Source organism: Eptesicus fuscus, chromosome 8 (assembly GCF_027574615.1).
Source record: "Eptesicus fuscus isolate TK198812 chromosome 8, DD_ASM_mEF_20220401, whole genome shotgun sequence".
Lineage (NCBI taxonomy): Eukaryota > Metazoa > Chordata > Mammalia > Chiroptera > Vespertilionidae > Eptesicus > Eptesicus fuscus.
The window spans coordinates 96773502-96801234 of NC_072480.1; the positions used below are offsets into that span (position 1 = coordinate 96773502).

At 48.0% G+C, this 27733-nt stretch overlaps 1 protein-coding gene across 1 annotated transcript in view; it reads right to left on the reverse strand.

The window, feature by feature from the left end:
- STOX2 (storkhead box 2) overlaps positions 1 to 27733 on the reverse strand; it is a 99922-nt gene that overhangs the window by 14661 nt on the left and 57528 nt on the right. The window contains exon 2 of the mRNA XM_008151890.3: positions 1922 to 2074. Within this exon, the coding sequence (XP_008150112.2) occupies positions 1922 to 2074 (153 nt within the window). The remainder of the gene's footprint in view (positions 1 to 1921; positions 2075 to 27733) is intronic.

Consider the following 27733-nt stretch of genomic DNA (forward strand, 5'->3'; position numbering starts at 1 on the left):
AGGTTCCAAGGGCGGGTTCCCGTTCGAGTTTTTGAACAATACACATCATTTTCACACACGTTAACGGAGACGCTGAAAGAGGAGAACACGTCACCAGGAAAAGTGGGGAGACTCAGTCTGGTCAACCCCTACTTAGTTTGGAAGCAGTCTTTCTGCCCTCCCCCACAGCGATTTCCAAGCCTGGACTTTGAGTTTGGCCAATGACACGTGACTGGGTGTGACGTCACCAAAGGGCTGAAGAGCCCTTGTGCAACCGGCTGGGCTTTCTTGTGCATCTGCCACCCCAATAGACGGAATGGGGCTCTGCTTGAGAGGATGGGGTGCAGGGGAGGAGGAGCCACCTGGCTGGGACCCATCTGAACCTCTGACTCCTGGAGCTAAACAATTGTGTACTGCTGTGTGCCACTGATGCTCTGTGATGGTTTGTTACCCAGCTCTTTTGCAGCAAACACTAACTGATACAACCAACCGCTTATATAGGGTGTCCCCCCAAAAATGTATACACACGTTAACAGCTGACAACTCACTTAACTGTCACTCCTTTTCAGGTGTGATTGATTTGAAACAATGGGTGAAGGCAGACAAAGAAAATTTATCCTAACGTGCCTCTAGACTTTATTTTATGGAGACACATAAAACACCACGTTTATGGGACAAAACCAGCACAGTCGGCGAACTGAGGGCACACAAATACCGAACGAAATGATTCTTGACGCTTGCGGTTCCCTGGCTTCGAGTTATCAGCAGTGCCCGGACCAGACGGTCATCAGTGTGAAAACAGGCGCTGACAAGAACATTCTTCATTTCTGTAGATTCTTTTAAATTTTGAAAATGAACTGCATGTTAATGAACACTGACGTCATGAGCATTCAAAGTGCGTGTACGTTTCTTGGGGACACCCTGTATTTACCAAGGTCTCTGGTCAGCCGAATGGAAAATACGTGAAGCGTCTGTGCTTAACGTCAGTAAGCTCTATTTCCATCGAGGGAGAGGGTGCATCCAAATCAAGCTGACAAACTGACGGCCCAGTAATGTGTTTTACTTGGCTTGTGTGCCGTCGGCATACCCAGGGTAAAATCTACACGCACACGATTGCCAATACTTAGGGTGACGTAGAGATGCCACATAAAACTGAATTTCCAGATGCTCTTGCAGAAGGTGGAGACTTGGCAACTCTGGCAGGGCCTTACATTTTGGAGGAGAGGGGATAACACACTGGGGCCGAGAGTGGGCTGCCTCCTGGAGAGGGGGCCCACCGTCTTTAGCTCCGCCCCATTCCTAACACCTTCCAGCACGGTGTGTGTGTGTGTGTGTGTGTGTGTGTGTGTGTGTGTGCAGCCGAGGCCCTCCACACAGCAGCTGGGCTACTGTCTTCTTCTGATAACAGTTAAGAGAAAACATTTTTTCTTTCATAATGAGATCTTAACCAATTTACCAAATACCATATTCTGAAAACTCATCAGGCCATGACGTAAACATGCCAGATACATTTATCTTGACCTCTCTCTCTCTCTCTCTCTCTCTCTCTCTCTCTCTCTCGTTTAATCCCTTAGGACTAAAATTTTCAGTTGTTTCTGACTCACTCCCAGGACTCATGATGTTCATGTATTTAAAGAAGGTTGTGTTGCAAAGGTTGAATGGAATCTCGGGAGTTTTTGCCAGAATTCCTCACGGATCCCAATTTAATTTCTTTTGCTCGGTGCCAATTAAAAAAGTATTACAGCTGAAGAAGGCAAATTATTTTTGAAGTAACACAGGCGCCTTAATGTTTAATTAGAAAGCTAAGGAAAGTTTCTGGTCACTTTTGGCAACGATTTTTTTCCTGTGAGATTCAAACACGAGAGGACCTGTCCATGCGCCGTCCGGGCGCAGCCAGAGCACGCACGTCCGCGGGGCAAGTGCTCCCTGCTTCTCCCATTACCTGGGAAGCACGTGGTCAGGTGCTCCATCAGGGCTTCCTGGGTGACGGGTTTCCGTGCCGAGTTCATTGCTGAGATGGCCAAGCAGAGGATCTCCCCGAGTGGAATAAACTGAGACTGACTGATGGGAGACATGCTGATGGGCGACACATCACCTGCAGGAAGACAAGGTTCAAGTGAGCAGATCATTGAAAGAGCCAGCCACCTGTCACATGCGCCCCTCCCACGGCCACACCGGCCCCTGTGCCGTGAGCACGGCCAACGCCAAACCCCGGTGCTGTTCACACACGCGCAGGCCGTCCGTCCGCTCGGGTGGAAAGACTCCCACCGAAGCGCGGGAGCTCCAGGCGCCGCCTTTAAACCCGGCACCGAAAGGCTCGAGGCTTGGAGCCACGCTCTCCGCTTTTATTAACTTGGAGCCGAGTATTTACTAACTGGCATCTACAGCGGGACGCTGCCTTTGTGGTAACGAGGACTCATTCATTCAAATGGTGAGTGCCTTTCCGGTCGGGCGTGCTGGGGGCTTGGGAACATGAAGGCCTCTCCCCCCCAAACACCTCTGCCCTCAAGGAGTTTCCATTCAAGTGGAGGAGTCAGATACGTAGACCAAAGTTCAAGGTGCACCAGAGGAAGCTGAACCCCAACTCTGGAGCAGGGAGCGGAGATGGGGGTGAGGCGGAGAAGCAGGAAATGGGAGGTTTTATGGGGGACCTGTAGCCTGAATCCAGGGCTGAAGCAGGAGTGTGTCAGTGGCTGGGAGGCGGGGTGCGGAAGGGGGTGGGAGAACCCACCAGCAGGTGTTTCTGGGGAGTAGAGAAGGCCCCCGGGGTGTGGGCACAGGCGCAGGAAAGAGCGGAGTGCCCAAGGCCTGCATCCTACGGGGGACGGTGAGCCAGAGAGGGAATGTAGGGAGTGCCATCAGACGTGACTCAGGAAGATGACCGCTGGCCGGTACCGCACGGGCTGGGGGGCCGGAGGGGGCGGACTACACCCAGGAAGGGCTGTGGCCTCTGCACACGTTTGCGTTGCATCTAAGAGCGGCGGCGGGGAGGCCGACCCCGGCAGCCAGGGGCTGCCTGGCCGGGCTCTGGAGGAGGTGACGATGGGCAATGCACGCCTTCACTCCCGCATCTCTTCTCCGCGGCACGGGGCAGTCACTTCCCATTCCGCTCCGAGAATTCCTAGCCCCCAACAGCGGGAGAGGCTGGGAGAGCGGGAACGTCTGCTCCGACGCCCAGGCCTCCCATGTCAGACTTCGGATTCTGTAAGGCTTCACTTGAAAAAGGCCCTACAGAAAGCGGGGGGAAGCCATCGGCAGGGTAGAATGTCTGCGCGCTAAGTTTCCTTCCCACGTGCACTTACAGAGCCTCTCCTGTTTCCTAAGCCCGCGTTCCCTCTTTCTAAGCTGCACGGCCGGCCAGCACCCAGACCCGGGCCAGCCCGTGGCCTTCAGCCGCACCCTCCCGGAAGGTGTCCGGGCACGCTGCGGGGAGGCGGCCCCCTCGCTGTCAGGCACTGAGAGCTGTGCCCAGCACGACCCCGGGTTTGATGGAGTCCAGGGGCCCTTTGGGAAACCACTCGAACCCGGCTTTGATGGACTGAGTGGGAAGGGACGTGATGGGTGACACCAGGCAGCAGGGCCTGGGCATGACAGCCACCAGATGAGGGGCGCCAGACGCAGCGGCAGGATCCCAGTGCCAAAGGCCTGAACGCCTCCCCGCCCTGCCACCCCCTTCCCCCCCAGCTCACATCAATGCTCCCCTCTCTCTTGCATCCCTTGCAGCCCCGATCAGCGCTGCTGAGCTGCCCTTCTCTGCCAGATGGGTATGAGGAGAGTGTGAGACATTTCCCCCAAAACCAGAGAGAGGGAGGAGAACTCGAATCCAAAACAGGGTCAGGCCAGCAGAGGTCAACACCAGCAGACGCCAGGAACCCAACGACTTGGGGCCCCTGGGAGGTACGTGTCCCAAAGAGGAGGCCTCGGAGGGAGTCTTGCAAATGTTGGCTGGGGTGGCAGTGGGTGGGAGGGGGAACACGGAGCTCCGGGCTGTGCTGTGGGTGTGAGTGTCACCCGCTGGCTGGTGAGGCTCCGTTCCTATTGGGGATTCAGAAATGACGGAATCCTGTGGCTGGACCACCTCAGTGGGGAAGCGTGCTGCTCCCTAGATGAGTGGATTTAAATATTTAAGAACTTGTTTTACCATTCAATTTAAGCAAAATCTTACTCTACAGCAGGGGTGGGGGACATCTGGCCCACGGGCCGTTTAAGGCCCGCAAAAGCACTAGGGGTGAGTCAATGAAATGTTTGACCAGATACAGCAGGCTGATTTTTAATCGGAGAATTCTGTATGGCTCGTGAATGATGTGTTAAATATCCAATGGCCCTTGGCAGAAAAAAGGCTCCCCACCCCGCTCTAAAGCCTCCTGGGTAAAAGATGAACTAGTGGAGGCGGCTGGCGCGGCAGATGGACAGGTGGGAGGGAGTTGGGAGCTACACCTGTTCCACTCTCCCCTCCCCTCGGGGGCCTGCAGCTCAGCCACAGCCACAGCCACAGCCACAGCCACAGCCACAGCCACGTAGAGATCTCGTCTGGGCTTCCCTCTCTCCCTCCGCCTTCTCCAGGAGAGGACCAGACACCGAGGCCAGGTCGTCCCTTGATGAGTTGCTAGGATGGCCAGGTGGACCCAACGTCGCCTGGAATGACTTTGTGAATTAGATGGAAGAGAGGTGAGGCCGGCAGGCAAAGGGGGAGATCAGAGCCCGCCCCAGGACCTTTGACCTGTGTGCCACTTGGAAGGTAACGCCTTCATAATTAAGGACGTCTCGGAAGATCACAAGTACAAATTTACTAAATATGGTTTTTAAAATGCAGGTCTATTTTCTGATTTTGTATAAGTTGCAGGGAACTTGGTCTCTCTGTAGAAAAGAAATAACTTCTAGCAAACTAAACTAGTTTAGGTCCCATTTGCCCTTATGCTTTTAGCTGAAATTATTTGTTTAGTTTAAATGCCATCTTCTACACAAATGTCTTTGCACTCACTGCAGCCAAATAAATATAAGAGGCAGCATGCTCTAAGTGTCTGGCTTGCATTTGCTTTGAAAAAAACTCAGCCCCACTTTAATAAAGAATATGTGCAATGACTTTCAACTTGGACAAAATGGAATTTGGGGGCTCTCAGTGACTATCTCCACGTCATCTCATCTGTGCACTGCACTCAGATAAATGAATGTGCACTCCCTCCCCACCCCCAGCCCCATCGGCAATCCTGAGTCCCTTCCCTCTCCTCCATCCCTGCTCCAAGCCGCCATCGCCGCGTCCCTCGCCCATCCTAACGGCTGGTGACCAGCTCTCCCTCCTGCCCCGACGCTCTCTTCTTCACAGAACAACCAGGCCTTCTTAGAAAAGCATGGAGCGCACGCCACTTCCCTGCACAAATCCCTGCAGCGCCTGCCAACGGCCCCTAAAGACCGGAGCTCCTCGCCAGGCCTACAGAGGCCACCCCTGGGACCACCCCACCGCGCCCCACCTGGGGTCCGAGAATTGCTTGGCGGTGTGGAAAAACCACACGCACTGAACTGGAACCAGACTGTTACCCAGCTGCTGTCTTCACTCCGAGCGTGAACGTGTGTGTGTGTGTGAGTGTGAGTGTGTGTGTGTGTGTCCTGGTGTACTGTCTGTCTCTCCCACGAGAACGTAAGCTCCTGGACAGCAGGAAACATGAGCCACGTTCCCACCACATTCCCAGAGCCTAGAATAATGCAGAGCTTACACCAGACACCCCATAAATGTTTGCTGAATGAATGAATATCCATTTATAACATTATAACCCAAGGACTTTCTCAGGGTATTTTAAGGATCGTGATTTTCTTAACATATTTTGCTCAATAATTGAAAAACAAACAAAATTTAACAGGTCAAATATACCTAATTTATATGCAATTTCTATGACTCCCCCTATTAATAATAATACCTCCCCCCAAACAGAGCAGTTACCCCAGAAACATAATAACCCCTCCCCAAACAGAGCAGTTACCATAGAAACATAATTATATACTAAGTGATGCATTTAGATCTGTATTAAAGAAATCACGGGTATCTCTTAAACAACATAACACATTATTCCAGTTCACCATGGGTCTTATAGCAGACCTGCTTCATGAGTCAACTAGTCATTGTTAAAATATACTACTAGAACATTCTTCCAACTGCACCACACTTACGCTCAAAGAAAACAAGGGAATATAAATACATTGCTGAAACATTGTTGGCCACCACCATCTAAAGAAACTACCATACTGTGCATAAACTATGAATTGCTGCTTGTCTATAACTTACAGGATACATTTTCCCACGGCCACAATTAGTTCCAAACACGTTCATAAAGACAACTCCTCTAAAAACTCATAGCTACTGTGTGGGCTAACAAATTCTTTCTAAACCGCGATAATGCTGTCCTATTGTTCTAACAAGAAGGGGTAAATAGGTTTTATTCCAGCTTTATTTTCTTACAAACATCCATTTAGGTACCGTCCTCAGGGGACACTTGTCAAATCCGGGATGATTCAGATAAAGCCAAGCGCGGTGCCTTGGACGGAGTAAGCATTCAATAAATTTCATTTAAAATGTGAGAAGACGTGACAATGCTACCATTGAAAGAAAACGCCTTTGCTTGTAAGAGCACCGAACGTCAGATGGAACAGACCTCGGTGAGCACGTGGAGACTGCGTTCATCGAAGGTGCTATGAGACACACGGGGACCGGGGGAAATCTGCCCGGTGGTGATGACGGAGTGGAGGCCGGAGACCACGAGGGAGGTGGGAGCGCCGAGCAGAGCACGCAGCATGCACAGCCCGGGGGTGCCAGGCGAGCTCCGGCACCGCAGGGCAGGCTGGAGGTGAGTGAGAGGAAAGAGAAGCCGGGTCCTGGTGGGCCAGAAGGCTTTGATCTTATTGATGCTAATGAGGACCCGTGCATGCATTCGTACAGAGGAATGACACGACATGCTGTGTGAGAGAACCACGCTGTGCGACGGTGGAGGACACGCCGGTGACCATTACCGTCACCCAGGCAGCTGACAAGGAGGGTCCGGACGGCGGGCACGAATCAGGCACAGGCTGGCTTTCGCTGTCTGTGACCGTCTGCAGCTAGTTACCGTCTCAGAAACAGCCTCCTCACATGCATACATCCTCACTACTTAAACCCCTCTACGCACTCTCCCATGCAGCTTTTGGCCAGTTCCTTTAGCTGGAATTCTTTTAAAAAATTCTCTCTCACATAATTCATCCTCTGAAGAAATATAGCTGAGTGCTTATCATCGACCCCATACCTTGAGGTACTCAAGTTCCCAAACTGTTCCAATCTTGGTTCTATTTGGGGGGGGGGGGGCTCCACAAACCATCCTGTAGTAAAGCTCTGTCTTTACAAACCCCATTTTCTCTTTCGGTCATTCATTTGGGTTCTCTGGACCGGACCCCCGCATATGAGGGAGAACAACACGACCCCTAAGGAGATGTGACTTCCAACTCTCACTCATCCCCTCCCGAGCGATGCCCACGCTTTCCAAGAGACACTTAGTACAAGAGCAAACGTAACTCCATCTTCTTCCATCGAAAGTGACCATCTTCAGACTAACGCGTACGGAACGGCGACAGAATAAACGGCAACCCTCAACCCTCAAGTACTCCGACGTCCACCTTCCAGGTCAGCCTTCTTCCAGTAATCTGGTTTTCCAGGCCCCAGCATCCCCATTTCCCTGCTTACTGCTAAGTACTATTTTCCATCACAAATGCCAATGTGTTCCGGCCTCCGGATCGAACGGTTACCTGTGACCCCAATGAAGTTCGTGCTTACCAGCGCGGCTCTGAACCTGACCTGATTCGTAACCGGGAGGTCCGGGGGATACCGTGAGAGTGCCCAGTCTCCTACAACCAATCACAGCGACTGCCCTGGGTCCGGCTCCTCGTCCGTGAGATGACAGTTTAGATGAAATGATTTTTAAAAAAATATATATTTTATTGATTTTTTTTATAGAGAGGAAGGGAGAGGGATAGTTAGAAACATCGATCAGCTGCTTCCTGCACACCCTCTACTGGGGACGTGCCCGCAACCAAGGTACATGCCCTTGACCAGAATCGAACCTGGGACCCTTCAGTTCACAGGCTGACGCTCTATCCACGGAGCCACACCAGTCAGGGCGAGATGAAGTGATTTCAAACATTCCTTCGGGCTCAAGTGCTCAGGTTCCCCATCGAGGCAGCAGAACCCTGGCCTCAAAGCCCCACGCAGGACTCCCGTCTCCGTCTTGCAGGAGACACGGTGTTGGAGTTTAAGAAGAATAGCAAAACAGAGGGCCGTTCATTTTCCCTTCTGAGAAAGGCTCCATCCCTTACTCTTTCTAACGCAGAGTCTTGCCCCGCTTGGTTCCTCAGGACCAACGTGGGCCTGTTTTTGCTCTCCGAGCTGCCAAAATTAACACTGAAGTCACAATTATAGATGCCCATAAAATTACCACGCGGAGCAGATCCTGCGACCCATAAAAACGGCCCAACCTGCTTGTAAAACGTACAGGCGCACGGCGACAATACAACCCTATTCCTTTCAACAAACCAGGCATAGAGCGACTAATGGGCCAGGTTTTACCTTCAATACCCACGGGCCCGGGAAACCGTAAGCTCACCGAGGTTAAGCAAACAGCTTCTCTGACGCAAAGCATCGGGCAGGTCTCGTGTTTTACCACTTAGTTCAGTTTATTAACCCCGATTTTATGTATAAATGTGGTTCGGTTTCCTTGAACGGACGGTCTGCGACGGTAATTTTTAGAAGTTGTCCTAAAGAAAACACACTTCCCCTTCCCAGGCCTCGGGCAGGCGGCCAGGCCCTTTTGGGGGGCAGAGCGCACGGCGCCCCGGAGCCCAAGGCTGCTACCTCTCCTGTGAAACCAAAGGGCTGTGCTTGACTTCCAAACGTTTGTATTTGAAATTTCAAAGAAAACCGCCGCTGAAAGAAGGCACTTTTGTATCACTTTACGGTATGTTTGGTTTAAATGCCACTGACTTCAGAAACTGAAGGCTGAGCCCCCACTGCAACAGTCAATGGAGGGGAAGTCGGCATGAAAAGGAATTTCAGGACATTTAGAAATTCTGTAAGAGCTTCTCTAAAGTTTGTGAATGTTGGATTTCAACATTTGATGGGTCTCTTTAAAGAAGGTCCCATTCCTAAGCTATTATTTGAATAAATGATTTTAATTCAAAGGACAATGTACATAAGAAGCTCTTGTTAATAATAAGTCAATGGTGGCCATTGTTAGCTCTGACATACTAAGAAACTTCTAATGACAGTAGGTTACACAAGAGCCAGCGAGGTGACATGCTCGCATACACACACACACACACACACACACACACACACACACACACACACACGCAAATGGGCTATGCTTTCTGTCTGATGCAGAGAGGTGTCTAATGCAGCCAGGTGAAATGACAAATCAATCAGCTCATTGGTTTACAAAAGAGAGTTTTCTTTAATAAGCAGAGACAGACAAGCCAGAAAAACTGGAGGATCGGGGAAAGAAGGGCAGTCAATGGGCAGTGAAGGGTGAGACCTCCTGGCCGATCCACCATGCCTAGGACGATAACTGACATCTTCTCTAATACACAGCGCACACTTTGGACCATTCTGCTATTGCAATAGATCTGTAGCTTAAAGGTTACATGCTTCAGCCCTTGCTGGGTGGCTCAGGTGGCTGGAGTATCGTCCCATGCACCAAAAGGTTGCAGGTTGGATTCCCAGTCAGGGCACATACCTAGGTGGAGGGTTCAATCCCTGGTCAGGACACATATGGGTGGCAACTGATTGATGTTTCCCTCTCACATCAATTTTATTTTCTCTCTCTCTCTCCCTCCTCCCTCCCTTCCCTCCCTACCTCCCTTCATCTCTCTCTAAATTCAATAAAAACATATCTTTGGCTGAGGATTGAAAAAAAAGGTTACATGCTTCAAACCTTTGCTAAGGTTCCACATTACAACCCGAGTGTGGCATGTGTCTGGCACTATGGAACAAAACCTAGCAGAGTACTAGGCACAGAGCAGGCACCAAGTTTGTTGAATAAACAGGAACGACATATATAGACAAGGCAAGGCAAGACCTTGCTAACTACCAAGATGTTTTCCATCGCCAGCTTCCACCTCACTCTCTAGTCCTTCATCCAGGACTAAGTTAAACGCATTGACCACCAAGGATGACATCATGATGAAATGCCAGTCCTCGCGGACAACACTGAACAAGATCTCTCAGCTGCCATGCCATTCTGTGAAGCACTGGCTGACAAGTTCCTGTGGAACCCAGTGTCTCCTTTACTCTGTTAGAAGGACACCATGTAGAATGGGACCTCCGTTCCCATTTTTCTTCTCTTCCACCTCCACTGTACATCAGAACCCAGCCTAACACTAGCCACACAGTAGATGCTCCGATTCCCACGGATGGTGTTTCTCAACGCTCGTGAACGAATCCATCTCGAATCCAGGGTCACCCTTGGCCCCGCTTTATAAGTTAGAATCGCCATCCCCGTTTTTCAAAATTGTGTCCTTTGCCTCATCAGTTTAGGGATCACAATGTTACTATGACTGATTTCTGTAAAATACAATGGGAATAGCACAAGAAGGCCTAATTAAATATAGTTCGAATATGTGTATGTTGATGGTCCCCAAATTCCAACAAAATTATACTGAATGGCTGCTGCTGACTCCCCAACAGCTGAACACCCTTCCAACGGCCATGGAGGTTGTTAGGAAAGAACTACACGGTTGTACAGGGATGAACGAGTACAGAGAAAACTCCCAGCGCACTGTACCAAGAAGTAACTTTTCTCTCCAAAACTCAGCATCACGAGAATGCGGCAGAGGCCATGAACTTTGTCATCGAAACCTTAGGTTCAGAGCCCACGTCTGCTCCTCAGTTTGTGTGAGTTATGGCAAATGAATTTTTTGAGCCTTGATTTCTTCTTTTATAAAGTATACACAGTGATGTTTATTTCATAGAGTCATTGAGGGGATTCAATGACATAATGGCTGCGAATGCCTACACTGTCCTTGAGACCTAATAAATATTTCGTAAGTGGTAGTTAGTATTAAAACTGTCTTCCCCAAGCCTATCTGAATTTATTCAATATACTCTTATATGGTGTTTGAATTTCTACGAACAGGGAAACCATCTGGTCTTAAAAAAAGAACACCCTGTTGTTGTTGTTTTTAAAAAGCAGACACTTCTGTGGGAAGGCTAAGAGGGCAATGGTCTTTCTTACACTAGAATTAATTCATTTAGTCAGATTGCTCACCTCTTGATTCTTATCTGTGAGCATGTGCACCGAGTGAATGGAATATTTTGACTGGGAGGCAGAAAAGTTAATATTTATAATATATATAAACATACAGCATTTGGGATGTATTACTGGGTCGGGAGAAAATGGTCTTAAAGCAAATGAGAAACATTCATTGCATAGGGACTTTGGAGAGAGAAGGGCACTATGGGATGGGGAAAATATGAATAAAGAGTTATAAGAATATAAAAAAATATCAAAGAAAGTTGGTCTCTTTCAAAATCTTGGCTGGGCCAATCTTTTACCTAAAAATGAAACTCGGCATTTAAGTAAGCACTCCAGACCAATGCACTAGGAATTAAGTAATTTCGGAAGCAACCTGAGATGCTAATAGTCATGTTGGTTCTCTCTTCTAAGGAAAATGTCTTGTAGGATTAAAGAAAACTCTCCCACACCAACTTTCAGAGTTATGCATACTCCTTACTTCAGGGAGGCCTGTCCAGTGATATTATTCTTCCTAATTAAGGAAACCATGATCGACGTCCACAGGTAAGGGCTCACCTTTACCTTTTTCTTAAAATAGCAATCCTCAACGAGCAGTGTGAGGCGCTGTCTGCACCCCCATCTCAGGAAGAACAAGCGTCCCTCCCACATCACATGCAGAACTCCCGAGGCCGACCCTGCATGCCTCTACGCCACCAAGACTCTTCGCGTGAACAAAACAGACCACTCCCACCCTCCGTGACAAATTAACTGCATCAGCTATTTACTGAGTGGTTTCCACGTGCAGGGAACTCTAGGAGATGTGAATTGTGGACAAAAGCATAAATCTCGATCCCTGCTTTCAGTGAGCTTACCACTTAGGTGGGGAAACAGGATATAAATGTGTGAGAATACAAGCAATTGTAACGTGTTCCATATACTGTTTAAAACACCCTTAGAAGATATATAACAAGAAGAGACATGAATGACCAGTAAATCAATTGTCATACAAATTTATTAATATTTAACTATATATATATATATATATGTGTGTATGTATGTGTGTATGTGTGTGTGTGTATAGTCCCCAAAATGTATACACACACTTTGAATAATTATAAAGGCAGTGTTTATTAAAATACATTTCATTTTCAAAATTGAGCTATCAGCTGTTACAGTGTATATACATTTTTGGGGAAATAAATATGTATGTACACACACACACACACACAGAAACACAGAAACAAATGCCATAAGAAGACTGAAAAGAGACCTCCAGTTGGAGTAACCAAGGAGAGCTCTGTGTGGAAGAGACGGTCTAATATGATAATTTTTTAAAAGTTTTTCTAAAGAAAACACTTTCCCTTCCTATGCCTCTCGCAGGTAGCAAGGCCCTTTCAGGGGGCAGAGCATACAATTATGAGTAGAATCGATGCGTGTGGGGCCATTACATAATCACTAGAGGCCCAGTGCACAGAATATGTGCACCTGGGGGGTGGGTCCCTCAGCCCGGCCACGCCCTCTTGCAGTCCAGGAGCCCCAGGCTTCTGACTGAGTGGCGCTCCCCCTGTGGAGTGCACTGACCACCAGGGGGCAGCTCTTGCACTGAGTGTCTGCTCCCTGGCAGTCAGTGCGCATCATAGTGACTGGTCACTATGCATATTAGCCTTTTATTATATAGGATGTTCTCAACATATTATGCTTGTAATTTTCCTGACCAAACATCCTTTGAAACATCCAGCATCCTCAGCATGCTTCGAAGATGCCCACAAGTGCTACCCAAAGAAGAGCCGTCATGGACCATGAGGGAGGACGGTGCTTCCCTGCCTCCCGGGAGAGGGTGAGTTATGGGATGGACATGAGAGCAAAGAGGAGAGCGATGTTCAAGGAGCCCAGCCCATACACAGCTTGCCTTCTTTTCCAATGTTCTCATTACTATAAACTAGAGGCCTGGTGCGTGAATTCATGCATGGGGCGGGGCATCCAGCCAACCCACCCCAATAGGGGCTGATCATGCTGGGCTGGGGGGGGGGGGTGGTAGGGGAAGGAGACGTGGGAGGTTGGCCAGCCCCTCCCCTGATCAGGGGGGGGGGGCGATGGGAGGGTGGGGCTGGCCAAGGGGAGGGGCTGTGGGCAGTTGTCCGGCTGGCCCTGCCCCCTGGTCAAACGAACTCCCAGTGGAACTCCTGGGTCGAGGGGACAATTTGCATATTAGCCTTTTATTGTATAGGATTACATGAGGGATTTAACACTCTCAGAAACGTCTTTGATAAAAAAGTGCCAAAGCGACAAACTGGACGGGGCGGCAAAGCCATGCTTCTGGATGTGCGAGTTTCACTCTGGAAGCGGGGCCTGTCACCCACTTCTGAGGACCCAACCTCAGGGTCTCACTATTTGAAAAAAAAAATTAAAAATGGAAAAGCCTGTGTGTGAAACGCCCACGGATATTGTAAGAAAACAGCCCTGCGCAATCGGAGGAAGTCCGCCTCCTTCCCTCCTGGGTAGCAGCAGCCTCCGTGAGAGGGGAGTGAGGTCGGGTTTGTCTCAGCAGAGAGATCAGGCTCTCTGGGATTTCAGTGCGATGGGAGTAGGTTAACAGGCCATTGGCAACTCAGAGGCCAGATTAATGGAGAAGAAAACATTTCCAATAATATTTCCTGAAGGCCTCCATCGGAGGAGTGAAGAGAGATGACGGCTGATGGGAATCCGAAGCAGTTTAATCATTTCCTGTGTGAATATCCTGGCGCTGCCCGACTCCCCGGTTCAGAGCTGATGCTCTGGAAACACCACGCTGGCGAGGTCGCCCCTGGAGGGCAGCCTCCGGGGCATCGGGCACCGGGATGGCTGGAGACTGAGGCTGCGGAGAGGGTGACAGCGAGACAGACCGCTCCTCAGAGGACAGGGCACCCGCCGCGAAGGGGCGGCTGGCAGGGATCTGACCGCATTTCTGCGCACACAACCACTCTCGGAAGAAAAGCAGGGCGACCTACCTGGCCCTTTCTGGACTGGCTCCATCCCCCGGCAGCGTTGGCGTTAACGCCGGGCGCATGCTAGGCTAGGGGTTTGCGTCCGGGCACAAGAAGGAGCCAGTGACAGAAACGGACGTCCTAGAATCTGGAATAAGAAGAAAGAGTGAGCTTGCGAGTCACAACATCCGCAACGAGCATTTCAGACCGGCTGCCGAGGGCACGGCGGGAGCGGGTACTTTACCTTCGTGGGTCTACGTTACAACACCAGCTCCAGACCTCGCAGCTCGTCGCAAAAGTCAGGGCTCGAGGTACGGGCACCCGTTCAGTTCAAAAGCACCTGGCCAAGGCCTTGCCCGCGGACTCGGCTGGTGACAATGTTAGGGGGCAATCCTTTGTCCTTTTATCCTATTTGCCTGGCACGGCGGGAGGCTGCCCCGAGCCTGTGCCACAGGTCACGGCCACGTGCACGGAGCCAGCGTCCCCCTGCAGGGCCTCGGGAATCTGCAGTGTCACTCCTCTTCCGCCTGGTTCTCTGCAAAGTGAAGTCACAGGGATGCATCAGCCAGCCTGCCTCCGCGCTGCCCTGCCCAGAATCCTTTGTGAGCCGCGTGAGTCAGCGCTCCGCTCCGAGAACAGGCCGGCCTGTGTGTGCGGCTCCTTTGTCTGTGGTTTGTCTGTGCGCCGGGGACGGGCTGGGGAAGGACCCCCGGCCAGGGCTGCCGGGCACGGCCTCCTCTCCACGGGGCCCAGACGCCTCGCGTGCATTAGCACCAACTCTCATTTATTTATTTTTTTTAATCATTAAAACAGGAAAAAGGGCACATACCTCCGGACGCTTGAAGGAAAACACACACATTAAAACTGATCTAGCGTCATATACTCACCAGTCTGTAATTATAAATCTGACACATTCTCTCTCCTCTCTCCTCCCTCTCTCTCCCTTCTCTCTCTCTCCCCCCTCTCCCTCTCCCCCCCCCCCCCCCCTCTCTGTCTCTCTCTCTCCTGGCTTTTCATTGTCATGAAGGGCAGGTCTCCCTCCTGTGTGTGCCAGGCCATTCTACAGCGCCCTGGATCAAAGTTTGGCTGCAGCGAGCCCTTTGCCATAAATTCCAGCTGCGTGCAAGTCCTCGCAAGCCTGGGTCTCACCGGCAGCCCCGCAGCAGAGGCCGCCGCCCCCGGGAAGGCAGCGCCGGGAATGGGGTCACTGTGTCAGGGACTCGCTCTCAGCGTGAGGCTCTCCTGAGCTCACAACACAACGGAACTCCACGGTGGTGTGATTCATAGGATTTTTTTTTTTTTACATCGCCGCTTCATCTGCCTTAAAAAAAAAAAGAGTCTACGTCTGAGATCAGTAAGGCAAAAAACAAAAAAATAAAAACCCATCACACATCTGAATAAAAACTTCCCTGGCTGCACTGCTTGCACCCCACTCACTACTCGCTCCACGCTGAGTAACCCCCGCCCAGGCACGTGTACACGCTGTATTGACACACACACTTAGACACACGGGCACACAGAGGAACTGATGTCGGCAGAACCACAGAGAACACGGTCGGTCTCCACTCGGCGTACAAGAAATAACACAGACCTCTCGGGAGGAGAAGGGGGGTGGGGGCCGGGGGAGAGGAGAGAAGGACAGAGATGGTGGCAATCGCATCAAAACCAGAGAAAAATGGAGTCCGAGAGGAAAAGAGCGATCCAGACAGAAACGAGTTCTGTTGTGTCAGCAATAGCACGGCCCACACTCCCCCACGCAGAACAGGCACCTCTCACGGTCTCCATTCAGGAACCAAAGAGAGGCGGCCGGTTAACCCACCCTCAGAAACACACAGACGTGGGGAGCACATGATATTCGTACAGCCGGTTCTCCCCCAGCCTCGCGGATACATCGCTAAGGTACGATGAAAACCAAGTGCAGCGCAGAATCCGAGCTGCTGGGAGGAGCAAAAATATAACAGGTTCTCGGCGAGACTCTCCCAAACCTCCCCCAGGCTAAAGCCCCACCAGAAGCACATCCTCCCTGAACCCCTGGGACTTAGCCCGTCTCCCGGCACCTCCGCCCAGCAGCCCTGGTCTCACCCGAGCCAGTGCGCATCTCTGGTGTAACCCTACACGGTGGGCCCCACCCCATCCTTGGGAAGCCGAGAAAATGTAGAACCCCCTCTGCCTGATAACTCACCCAATACCTACAAATAGCAGCCCAGCCCCCGTGTTCCTAGTCATCTCTTCCAGTTGCGCACACCCTGGGACAAGGAGAAGGAAGCATGCGCTCTCTATGCTCACTCATCGATCCACTGGTACGTGTGGTCCCAGCATCATTCAGTAAAGCTTCGCCAGCTCCTGCCGCCCTCGGACCCTTCCAGATCCTCTGCCCCCGTCGTTTCCAGGGACGGCTCCCCCTCTGGTGTCATCAACGTCCCTCTTGGAATGTTTGTATGAAGAAGCGGGTACACCCCAGCTGAGCCCCACCCATGGCCCTGTCCCCTCCCTGGTTCTGGACTCCATAGCCACGCCAGCAGGTTACTGGCTGCTGTGTCAGATTTCTTCACATGAACTATGACCTCAGGTCCTATGCAGGCACTTAAGAAGAAGAACTTCATCCAGGGTGCCTCGTCTGTTTGATCGGCAATGGTTTGTTCTTGAGGTTCCCTTCCAGTGTATGACGGTCTCTCATTTTCTCTGTCACCTGGTCCCCATCCACTCGGCAGACTGAGCCGGTGGCCCAGCACCTGGGCCTCCTACCCGGGCGTCTCAGCTTTACTCAGCTGTCTGTGAGTTGGGTTGTGTCGTTAGTTATAAATCCACCAACATCCACCTCCCTCGGCCCATTCCTGCCAGGCACGGTGGGACAGCCATCGGGTCAGAAAGTGTGCCTACCACACACCTGCACCTGAAGAATGCGGTGACGTAACTATAGAACAGGTGGATCAAGAGGAACATCTAAACAGGTATCTTCGGCTCTGGCAATGTAAGAGCCTGTGGGGAGCACTTCTTGATCGCTAAAAACTCAAGTTTCCTCTATGATATAGGAAAGATTAAACAAGTAGATAAAGAAAAAAACAAAACAAAATACTCAAAGAAAAAGGATGGAAAAATACAAAGAAAAATGTATCCAAACTTTCTAATATCCAAACATGTATGCTTCTGTCTATTTACAGGTCTACTATGCCCATATTCAGAAAGTCATCTAAATTTTACAAGGTAAGAACCATTATCGTCCCCATTTTAAAAAGAGATTAGCCGCCTTCCTCAGCTCCCACAGCTGGTAGGTGGCTGAGGCAGGATTTGAACCTGGGGCAGGAGGCCCCGGAGTCTGTAATTTTAATCCCCACACATACTGCCTCTCAACTACTATAATAAAATAACCATGAGAAACCATTTGTAAAAACCCCACAGCTCATTTTTAAATTTAAATGGAAGCCCATTCGCTTTGTTAGCACGGGAGGCCAGTGAGGTCAGGATCACGGGCTCTGCCCCTTGGTGGCCATGTTTGCCCGGGTCTACAGCGCCCAATGGACTGACCTCCAGCCTCAATCCACAGACGACGACTACAGGACCAGGCAAATGAGCGTCATTGATCAGGCAAAAACCATAACCATAAGCTCATGGTCTGGTCCTCCCAACAGCAAGATGGGTTTGATGAACGGACACCTATGAGCCTCCACACAGAAGTAAAGGCAGGAAAGACACTCCGATGTTGTAGATGGCAGTCTGCGACGGAGAGATAAGCTCGAGAATCAACTACAGACACAAGCAGCAGCCCTCGTCCTCGCCCTGGTGCCTCATGCTCCTTTTAATAACAGCGTCGGAGTTGCAGCGAAGATTTACGGACCTCACACAGCATGTCGCAGAGGTGGTGTGCTCAGTCGGGGCGGTGTGGGCAGACTCTGTGCTTGGCACTGGACTGGTAACCGGGCAAAAGGTCAAATAGTATCACCACACAGTGACACGGTCACCCAGGCTCTTAGAAAACTGTTTTGAGGACTAATGCTGTAGCACTAACCTTAGAGCTACTGTACCAGATAAAGCAGAGAGCAACGGATACCCTTGAACCAACTAAAAATATTCATTGGGTGCTTAATCGCAAATGTGTGAGACAGTTTAGACAATGAGGAGCGTGTCTATGGGTACCTGCAAACTTTTTCATTAACCAATGCCATGGTCTCTCCTTTCATGAGGCTGATAATGCAATTGAGGAGGTAAGATATTCACACATAAAAAGTGCAAAGAGTACAAGACAGTGTTTGTCAAAAGGGAGAAGAGGTACAGGCACACCTAAGAGCTCAGGAGAAAGAACCCGGGCTGAGCCCTATCCGGTTTGGCTCAGTGGATAGAGCGTTGGCCTGCGGACTGAAGGATCCCGGGTTCGATTCCGGTCAAGGGCACATGCCCTGGTTGTGGGCTCGATCCCCAGTAGGGAGCATGCAGGAGGCAGCCGATCAATGGTTCTCTCTCATCATTGATGTTTCTATCTCTCCCCCTCTCCCTTCCTCTCTGAAATCAATCAGTCAATGTGTACACATATGAACCTGGGCTGAAACAGTGACCTAGAACCTGGACAGGTGAGAGCCAAGAGAAAGGGCATCGCTGGTTAGAGCGTGCGCTCCGTGAAGAGAGGGGTTTTCGTGTGCTTCGTGTTTATAGATGTATTCCTGAAGAGTGCCTTGTCACTGGGAGGTACTAGAGAAATCTGTACTGAATGAATGAATGAATGAACGGATGGATGAATGACCTGGACAAAGAAACCAATGAACCAAGGTATGAGGGTACTGATGGGAAGGAGGTGAGGAAACATGAGGTGGGTCTGCCTGGGGCTGAGGTTCCTACTGGGAAGTTGAGGGAGAGGAGGCGTTGAATGGGTCAGAAAATGACCCGCCTTATATTTACCATGAGCTTCACTTGGCATCAGTTATAGCCATTAGTAAGTCTCCTCCCTAAAAAGCACTACCCCTACAGGAGCCCCGAGTTCTCAACAAACAAGTATTTCTAAGCTTATGGCAGCTCATGCTGACTGCATGCTCCGATGTTGCTTCTCCCGGGGACTTCTCTGCGTAACCCCATCGCCAGGCAGAAGTCTGCGATGCCAAGACTCTCCCCCCTTTTGCAAAAAAGGTACCAATACCAGAGGAAAACCCCCTAATCTGTTGCAGTAGTACATTAAACCTCCCCGAATCCAATGTGGGTCAAGTCAACACACATGTACTAACGACCACGTGGAAGGCACGCTGCTTGTTGCTGAGGTGAGAATGGAGATGAGGCAGTTACAGCATCAAGCCTCAGTTTTGCATCAATATCTGAGTCATTCTGACTCATTCAGGGAAAAAGTACCATCAGAACAACAACAGCCACAAAAAAAGATGGTTATTTCTCATGGAAGAGAGAGATCATGAGGAGACGGGGCGAGGAATGGCTGGCACTTCAGGAAGGACACGGCAGCTGAGGTGGGCTCCAAAGGTGAACAAGTAAAGGGGAGGGAGAGAAAAGGCAGGGATGTCGTCCAGGCGGCGAAGCCGGGTGCACAGAGACCACGCAGGTCACAGAGCTCAGACGTCCTGGAGAACGGCGGGTGGTCACCGAGCGTGGCTGACATGGAAGGACACATGAGGGAGAGGGTACGCCAAAGTGTCGGTCAGGCTGACTTAAGATTCTGAAGGTGAGATTGTAGGAGAAAGGCATTCAGGGTTTTTACAGGGGAGTGATGCTACTGAGGCGAAAAGTTTAGGCTGCTCTGGCAACGGGGTACAGGATGCATCCAAAGAGAGAAGGTAATTATTGGGACAAGGAAAGAGCCTGTTTGAGACCCTAAACAAGATGCGGAGACCCTGAACGCTTCAACCAGGAGCGGAGAGGAGCGCAGAGGGAGGAAGGGCGTTTCCGTTTCAGAGGAACTGTCCAAAATTTCCAGCACGCACTGTTCGGATGCCAGCGGAAACTCACTTCCAGAAGTACCTGCCCATCCTCTACCCCAAGCCTGTCGGTGCCAGGGGGAGAGTCTGGCATTCAGAGTAGTGCCCGGGGTAGAGTAGTAGTTCAGGGTGAGGAATAAAGGGAGGAGGAGAAGTCCTCTGAACGGAACCCTGGGCACCAATAACAGATCAGGCTTCCCTGGTTGCATGCGAGCTGATAAAAAGGCACACGTTAAAAATTCAGCGAAAGTGGTTTTAATAAAAACAGAAAGTTCCAAAGTTCTCAAGGCCTTTATCGCCCAGGATTTACTCAGTTACGTGCATTTCTGTTACAGAGGAAGAAATCATTGCAATTAAAGTTGAATTAGATGCAACAGGTATAGACCGGGAAACTAAGTATGTAAAGACCAACTACACTTGGTTTCCCTACAAGCATCGGAGAGCATCTGTATGAATACAGAGTGGAGAACAGGGCGGCTCTGGGTTACTCACTGAAATTCTCAAAAGTCTCCGGATCAGACCAATCCTCGTAGGATTGGGAACACAGAATAATGACATTTTAGAGCTGCAGGAGATACCGAAAGTCATCCTATAGACTAAAGAGCTAATATGTTAATTAGACCAGACAGCGGAATGACCTTCCGGAAAGACCAGTGGGCGGGGCCGTGAGGCAGCCGGCGCTGCGAGGGCCATGCCCCTCGCACGAATTTCGTACATCAGGCCTCTAGTCTAGTACGTCATGATTTGACTGAGGGTAAGCCAGTGGGGAAGCTGACTTGCCCAAGGTTGCAAGAGCTGGTCCCAGAGCCAGAACCAGCACCCAGGTGTCCTGATTCTCGGGGCAGACGGGGTTCCATTGCTCCACAAGGCCTGGCAGAACTCACTAGAAGAAAATTAAACTCTAACGCTTCTCTGGACGCACTTCGGGTCAGATATTACCGATGAAGCAGGCAGGTGTCCGCCCTTCTACACGGCACTCACTACGGTATAAACCACTTTTCTACCCTTCGTTCTTCTAATCGATGACCACAGAAGACAAGGAAGAAAACGGTGAAAGTAAAGCGAGTAAAACTTGAGAACCTGTGAGTTTTCAGCTAAAAAGACAGATTTTAAATGTGAAGTGTTGATATAAAACTGCAAGGAAACTATGGGAAAGCATGGGAGAATGAGGCGTTACCCTTCTCCATTATAGTTTCACCACAATAGCATTGGGATGTGTGGGCTCTTCATTTCTGACCTCCCGGGTAAAAACACAGCTGAGCCTATCTCAGACATTTGTACACAGTATTTCCACTATGTACATCGTATGTTCAAGGGAGCCCATGATATGCAAGGGGGAAAGATCCTGTTTTCAAGTGTCCCTGAAATCCATGCAGCTAAATATTATACTCTGTAATACGGTGCTTTTGGTCTTAATAGCAAAATTAAAATAAAAACCTGTTTCCATTGAACATCACTCAGCATTACTTTCCAAATTTTACATGTGAACCGACCCTAGGCAGACCGTCCACGGTGATCGCAAGGCTGCATAAACCTGTGGTGTGAACCCCAGCCCCTGGAGGCAAATCTGCCCCCAATTTGAGAAGCAACAACAGCTGAAAACACCCCTGAAGGTGGTATTTCCCAATTAGTTTTCAAAGCTATCCTCAGCACTGCTGTGCTTCAAAGCTGTGCCATTACTGAGTCCTAAAAGCTCTTTTAGCTGGAATTAGCTAGAAGGTGAGAGCGGACAAACTGAACTACTTTGTCACCGGCTTATTTAATTACGGCCAAGGTATCCTCTCTGTGGGTTGCATTCCAACTCTGCAAGATGAGATGCGGGGGGGGGGGGGGGGCGCGGGGGAGGAATTATAGAAGATGCCAAGGCTGCCATATTTTTAAAAAGGAGACATATCTATAGAACTAACCTCTGACCTCAAGGTGCTTCCAATTAACTGAGGAATGAAAAGTAAACACACATAAGAAAGTATCACAATACTTCCCCAAAAAACTATGAACAAAATGGGAAAACTTACTGCAAACTAAGTCCAGACAGAGTGTCAGGGTAAGAAATACTGGCCAGCCCGACCAGCACGGCTCAGTGGTTGAGCGTCGACCTATGAACCAGGAGGTCTGGGTTCGATCCCTGCCAGGGCACAGGCCCAAGTTGCAGGTTGGATCCCCAGTAGGGGGCGTGCAGGAGGCAGCCAATCAATGATTCTCTCCTATTGATGTTTCTATTTCTCATCCCTTCTCCCTTCCTCTCTGAAATCGATAAAAATATATGAAGAAGATAGATACAAGAAGATAGATACAAGAAGAAGATAGATAGAAGAAGATAGATAGAAGAAGATAGAAGAAGATAGATAGAAGAAGATAGAAGAAGATGATGATGAAGAAGATGAAGAAGAAGAAGAAGAAGAAGAAGAAGAAGAAGAAGAAGAAGAAGAAGAAATAAAATAATAATAATAATAATAATAATAATAATAATACTGGCCAAACATTTCCAGCCCCGCTCTGCCCTCGGTGCACCTGGGCTGCCCGGAGTTTCCCACAGGCTTCAGTGGAGCCCGTTAGGGGGACGAGCCCCTCACCCAGCACACGCTCAGGGAGGTGGGGGACCTTCTGTGGGCTGCTTCTCGGACATTTCAATAGGCCCTAGACCGAGCATGTCAGACTCGAGGCCCGTGGGCCGCATGCCTCGTTTATTTGGCCCGTGTTAGCCTTTGAGTTTGACACACTTGCCCTAGACCCGTGGTCGGCAAACTGCGGCTCGCGAGCCACATGCGGCTCTTTGGCCCCTTCAGTGTGGCTCTTCCACAAAATACCATGGCCTGGGCGAGTCTATTTTGAAGAAGTGGCGTTAGAAGAAGTTTAAGTTTAAAAAATTTGGCTCTCAAAAGAAATTTCAATCGTTGTCCTGTTGATATTTGGCTCTGCTGACTAATGAGTGTGCCGACCACTGCCCTAGACTGACTCCTCGTGTCTACTGTTTCCATTTCCGATGACAAGCGAGTGAACAGGATTCAGGCTGTATTTTCAGTACCCAAAAGAGTGGCTGGAAACAGTGGTTTCAGCACTTAAAACGGTCAAATAGTTGTCGACAACAAAAACCACATGATTTGGGCTTTAATTTCCTTTACCCATTCCTTATCACCAACTTCTACTCATCCGCTAATGTTAGGCCAATCCTCAGTGCCATCACCATACATCATCTCATGGAAGTTAGATCATCTTATTAATGAAGTGTTTATAAAACTAGGGGGCGGGGATCATAATATCCTGATGTTAAAAAATACAAACCAGTCGTATTCTCTTTTGCCTCTCTATAATGAATGGATGAAAAATGATCTTTCTTTGCTGTGTAGGATCACAGTGATTAGGCAACCACCTGTGTTTGCTCTGTCCAATACAGTAGCTATTAGCCATGCATGGCTACTTAACTTGAATCACTAAATCAAATTAAAAAGTTAGTTCCTCTATTTCAAGTGCTCAGTGGCTACATGGGTGTTTACCATATTGGGCACAGCATACACAGATAAGATATTCAACATACAGTATTCGCCAGTAGCTGCATGGGCTCATACTCATTGGGCATAGCCTTTACAAGGTGGGGCAAAAGTAGGTTTGCAGTTGCTCATGTGGAAAATAATACAATAATCTACACTAATAAAAGAGTAACATGATAATTGACCATACCTTCACGATGCCCACCAGCCAGTCAGGAGTGAGTATGCAAATTAACCCAACAAAGATGGAGGATTAATTTGCATACACAGGCACTGAGCGGCCGGGGGCGGGGCAGGACGCTTGCATCGTGGTGACAACGTATGCGTTCCGCACCACCCCAGCCGCTCTGGGCCTCTGGGCAGCGTGGGAAGGTGGAGAGGCGGCTCCGGCCAGAGGGAAGGTGGTGCCGGCAGCCAGGGGAAGGAAGGCCCATTCTTGCATGAATCTTCGTGCATCGGGCCTCTAGTTAATAAATAATAATACAAGAATAAACTGTTTCACTTACGACTGTAAAACCTACTTTTTGCCCCACCTTGTATAGAACATTTCCATCCCCTCAGAAAGTTCTACTGGACAGAACCAACCTAGTTAATCAGTAAGCAAAGGCCTTTCTTGATGTACAAGTTCTATGAGTTTTAACACATGCAGATTTGTGCCACCACCATCCAATCAGGATGGAGTCAGATAGGACAGTTCCATCGCCCCCAAAACCCTATGATGCTCCTAACTCGCCCCTAATCCCTGGAAACAACTGATACGTTCCTTGTCCCTATTGTTGTGTCTTCTCCAGAATGTCATATAAATAGAATCAGACAGTATTTACCCTTCGGAGACTAGCTTCTTTCACTGAGCACAATGCTACTGAAACTCATCGGGGTGCACACACTTGGAGCAGGATTTCGGGGTCGTATGATCAGGGTGGGTTTACCTTTATAAGAGACCACCAAACCCCTGTCCAGATTGGCTATACGATTTTGCAGTTCAACCACCAATGTAGTTCTGGGAGCTTTTTTGGTTTATTTCTTGGGATTCTCTATGTAGTTAACCATGTTGTCTACAAATAGGGACAGTTTATTCCAATTTGGAAGTCTTTTAGTTCTTAAGGAATTCCAATTTGATGTTGAATAGGAATGGTAAAAGTGGATGTCCTTGCCTTGTTCCTAATCAAGGGGAGAGTATTCAGTCTTATTAAGTATGATGCTAGCTGCAGAGTTTTGTAGATGTCCTTTACCCTACAAGGAAGTGGTCTTCTATTCCTAAAGAGTTTTTTAAATTATAAATGTATGTTGAATTTTATCAATTGCTTTTTCTGAATCAATTGATATTAGTCTGTGATTTTTCTTCTGTAGTATGTTAATATGGTGGATTCCATCAATTGATTCTCAAATGCTGAATTAGCTTTGCATTCCAGGCCTAATTCCCACTTGATCATGGTTTATTATTTTTTTATATATTGCTGGATTCAATTTGCTAATATTTTGGGGGAGATTTTTGCATCTACTAGTATGCTTATGAGGAACTTTGGTCTGTAGTTTTGTGTGTTTTTTTTTAATTGTACTATCTGTCTGGTTTTGGACATAGGGGTAATGCTGGTTTCATAAAATGAGTTGGGAAGTGTTGTCTCCTCTTCTAGTTTCTAGAAAAGATCATGTCGAATTGGTGGTATTTCTTCCTAAACATTTGGTAGAATTCTTCAGTGAAACTATCTAAACCTGGAGTTTTGGGGTTTGGGTTTCTTGGGGTAAAAATTTTTAACTATAAGTTAAATGTATTTAAAGGATATAGGACTCTCCAGGTAATCTATTGCTTCTTGAGGAGTTTTGATAGGATGTTCTTTCTAGGATTTGGTCCATTTCATGTAAATTGTTGGATTTATGTACCTAGAGCTGTTTGTGGCATTCGCTTATTATATTTTCAATGTTTGTGGAGTCTGTAGCAATATGCCCTCTTTCACACCTAATATTCATACTTTTTATTTCTTATTTCCTTGTATGAATTTTCTTGCTCTTTTTAAAGGATCAGCTTTTAATTTCATTGGTTTTCTCCATTAATTTTGTTTTCAAATTCATTAATATCTACTCACTATTTCTTTCCTTCTGCTTGCTTTGGATTTATTTTGTTCTTCTTTTTTTAGTTTCTTTAGGTGAAGGCTTAGACTGGTCACTACAGATCCCTTTTTTCCTTCCCTAACAGAAGCATTTAATCTATGTAGTTCTCTTTAAGCTGCTTTTTCTGCTTCATATGCATTGTGGTATGTTCTATTTTCATTTCTGTTCATCTCAAAATACTTTCTACTTTCCCTGAAACTTCCTCTTTGATCCATGGATTACTTAGAAGCATGCTGTTTAATTTCCTAGTATTTGGGGATTTATCTGTTATCTTTCTGTTGTTGACTTCTAGTTAAATTCCATTGTGGTAAGATAACATACTTTGAATTATTTCAATTCTTTTAACTGCTTTTAGGTTTGTTATATGTCTCAATAGCTCATCTATCTTTGTGAATGTTCTCTGAGAACTTAAATGTATATTCTGCTATTTTGAAGATGAATATTTTATAAAGGTCAATGTATACTATATGATCTTGGTGACCAATGTCACCCCAATAAATTTAATTAATAATAATAAATACATTTTTTAAAACTTTAAAAATAAAAGGTCAATTGGATCTAGTTGGTTGAGAATGTTGTTCAGTTTTCCCATATTTTTATGGTTTTCTGCCTATTTGTTTTATCACTTACTAAGACTTGTTGAAGTCCCCAACTATAATCACCCATTTCTCCTTTCAGTTCTATTTTGCCTCATACTTTGAAGCTTTGTTGTTAAGCACATATACTTTTAATATACTCTTTTTTGAAAATAATCTATAATAATAAAAGCATAATATGCTAATTAGACTGGACGTCCTTCGGGATGAAGCCGGGGCTGTGAGGGAAGCCCGGGTCCTGGGTGCCAGAAAGAAGCCAGTCCCAGTAGCGGGGAAGGAAGGCCTACTCTTGCATGAATTTCATGCATCGGGCCTCTAGTTATTTTTATAAGAACACGTAACATGAGGTCTATCCTCTTAACAGATTTTTAAGTGTAGAATAAATACCGTATTGTTATCTACAGGTACAGTGTTGTATTATCAAAGCTCTAGAACTTATTCATCTTGTATGACTGAACGTTTATGCTTGTTGATTAGCAACTGATTTCCCCTCCCCACAGTCCCTGGCAACCACCATTCTATTCTTTGCCTCTATGAGTCTGACCTTTTACATAGGTGGAATCCTGCAGTATTCCTCCTTGTGTGACTGGCTTATTTCACTTAGCAGAATATCCTCAAGATTCATTCCCATTGTTGCATATTGCAAGATTTCTTCCTTTTTTAAGGCTCAATATATTTCATTGTACGTATATACCGTATTTTCTTTATCCATTCATACATCAGGGACTATTGTGAACAGCACGGCAAGGAACATGGGAGTGCTGATATCTCTTCAAGATCCTGCTTCCAATTCGTTTGGAAAATCCTCAGAAGTGGGATTTCTGCCATATAGTAGCTCTATTTTTAATATTTTGAGCAATCTTTATACTGTTTTCCATAGCAGCTGCACCATTTTGCATTCCCACCAACAGTGCACTACAGTTTCCAATTCTCCACATCCTTGCCAACACTTGTCATCTTCTTCTTTGTTTGTTTGTTTGTTTATTGGTAATAGCTGTCCTAACAGGTCTGAGGCGTTATCTCATTGTGATTTTCATTTGCATTCCCTTGATGATTAGTGATGTTGAGCATCTTTGCATATACCTATTGACCATTTATCTATCTTCTTTGGAGAAATCTCTATTCACACCAGCCCATTTTTAAATCAGGTTATTAGTTTTGGAGGTTTTGTTTTATTGTATTTTTGCTATTGAGTTACAGGAATTCCTTGTATGTTTTAGAAATTAACCTTTTACCAGGTATATGGTTTACATATATTCTCTCCCTTTCTATAGGTTGTATTTTTACTCTGTTGGTTGTTTCCTTTGCTGTGCAAAAGCTTTTCAGTTTGATGCAGTCCTGCTTGTCTAATTTTGCTATTGTTGCCTGTACTTTGGTGTCATACCCAGTGACAACCACTGAAATCATTGCCAAGACCAGCGTCATGAAGCTTTTTGTCTACATTTT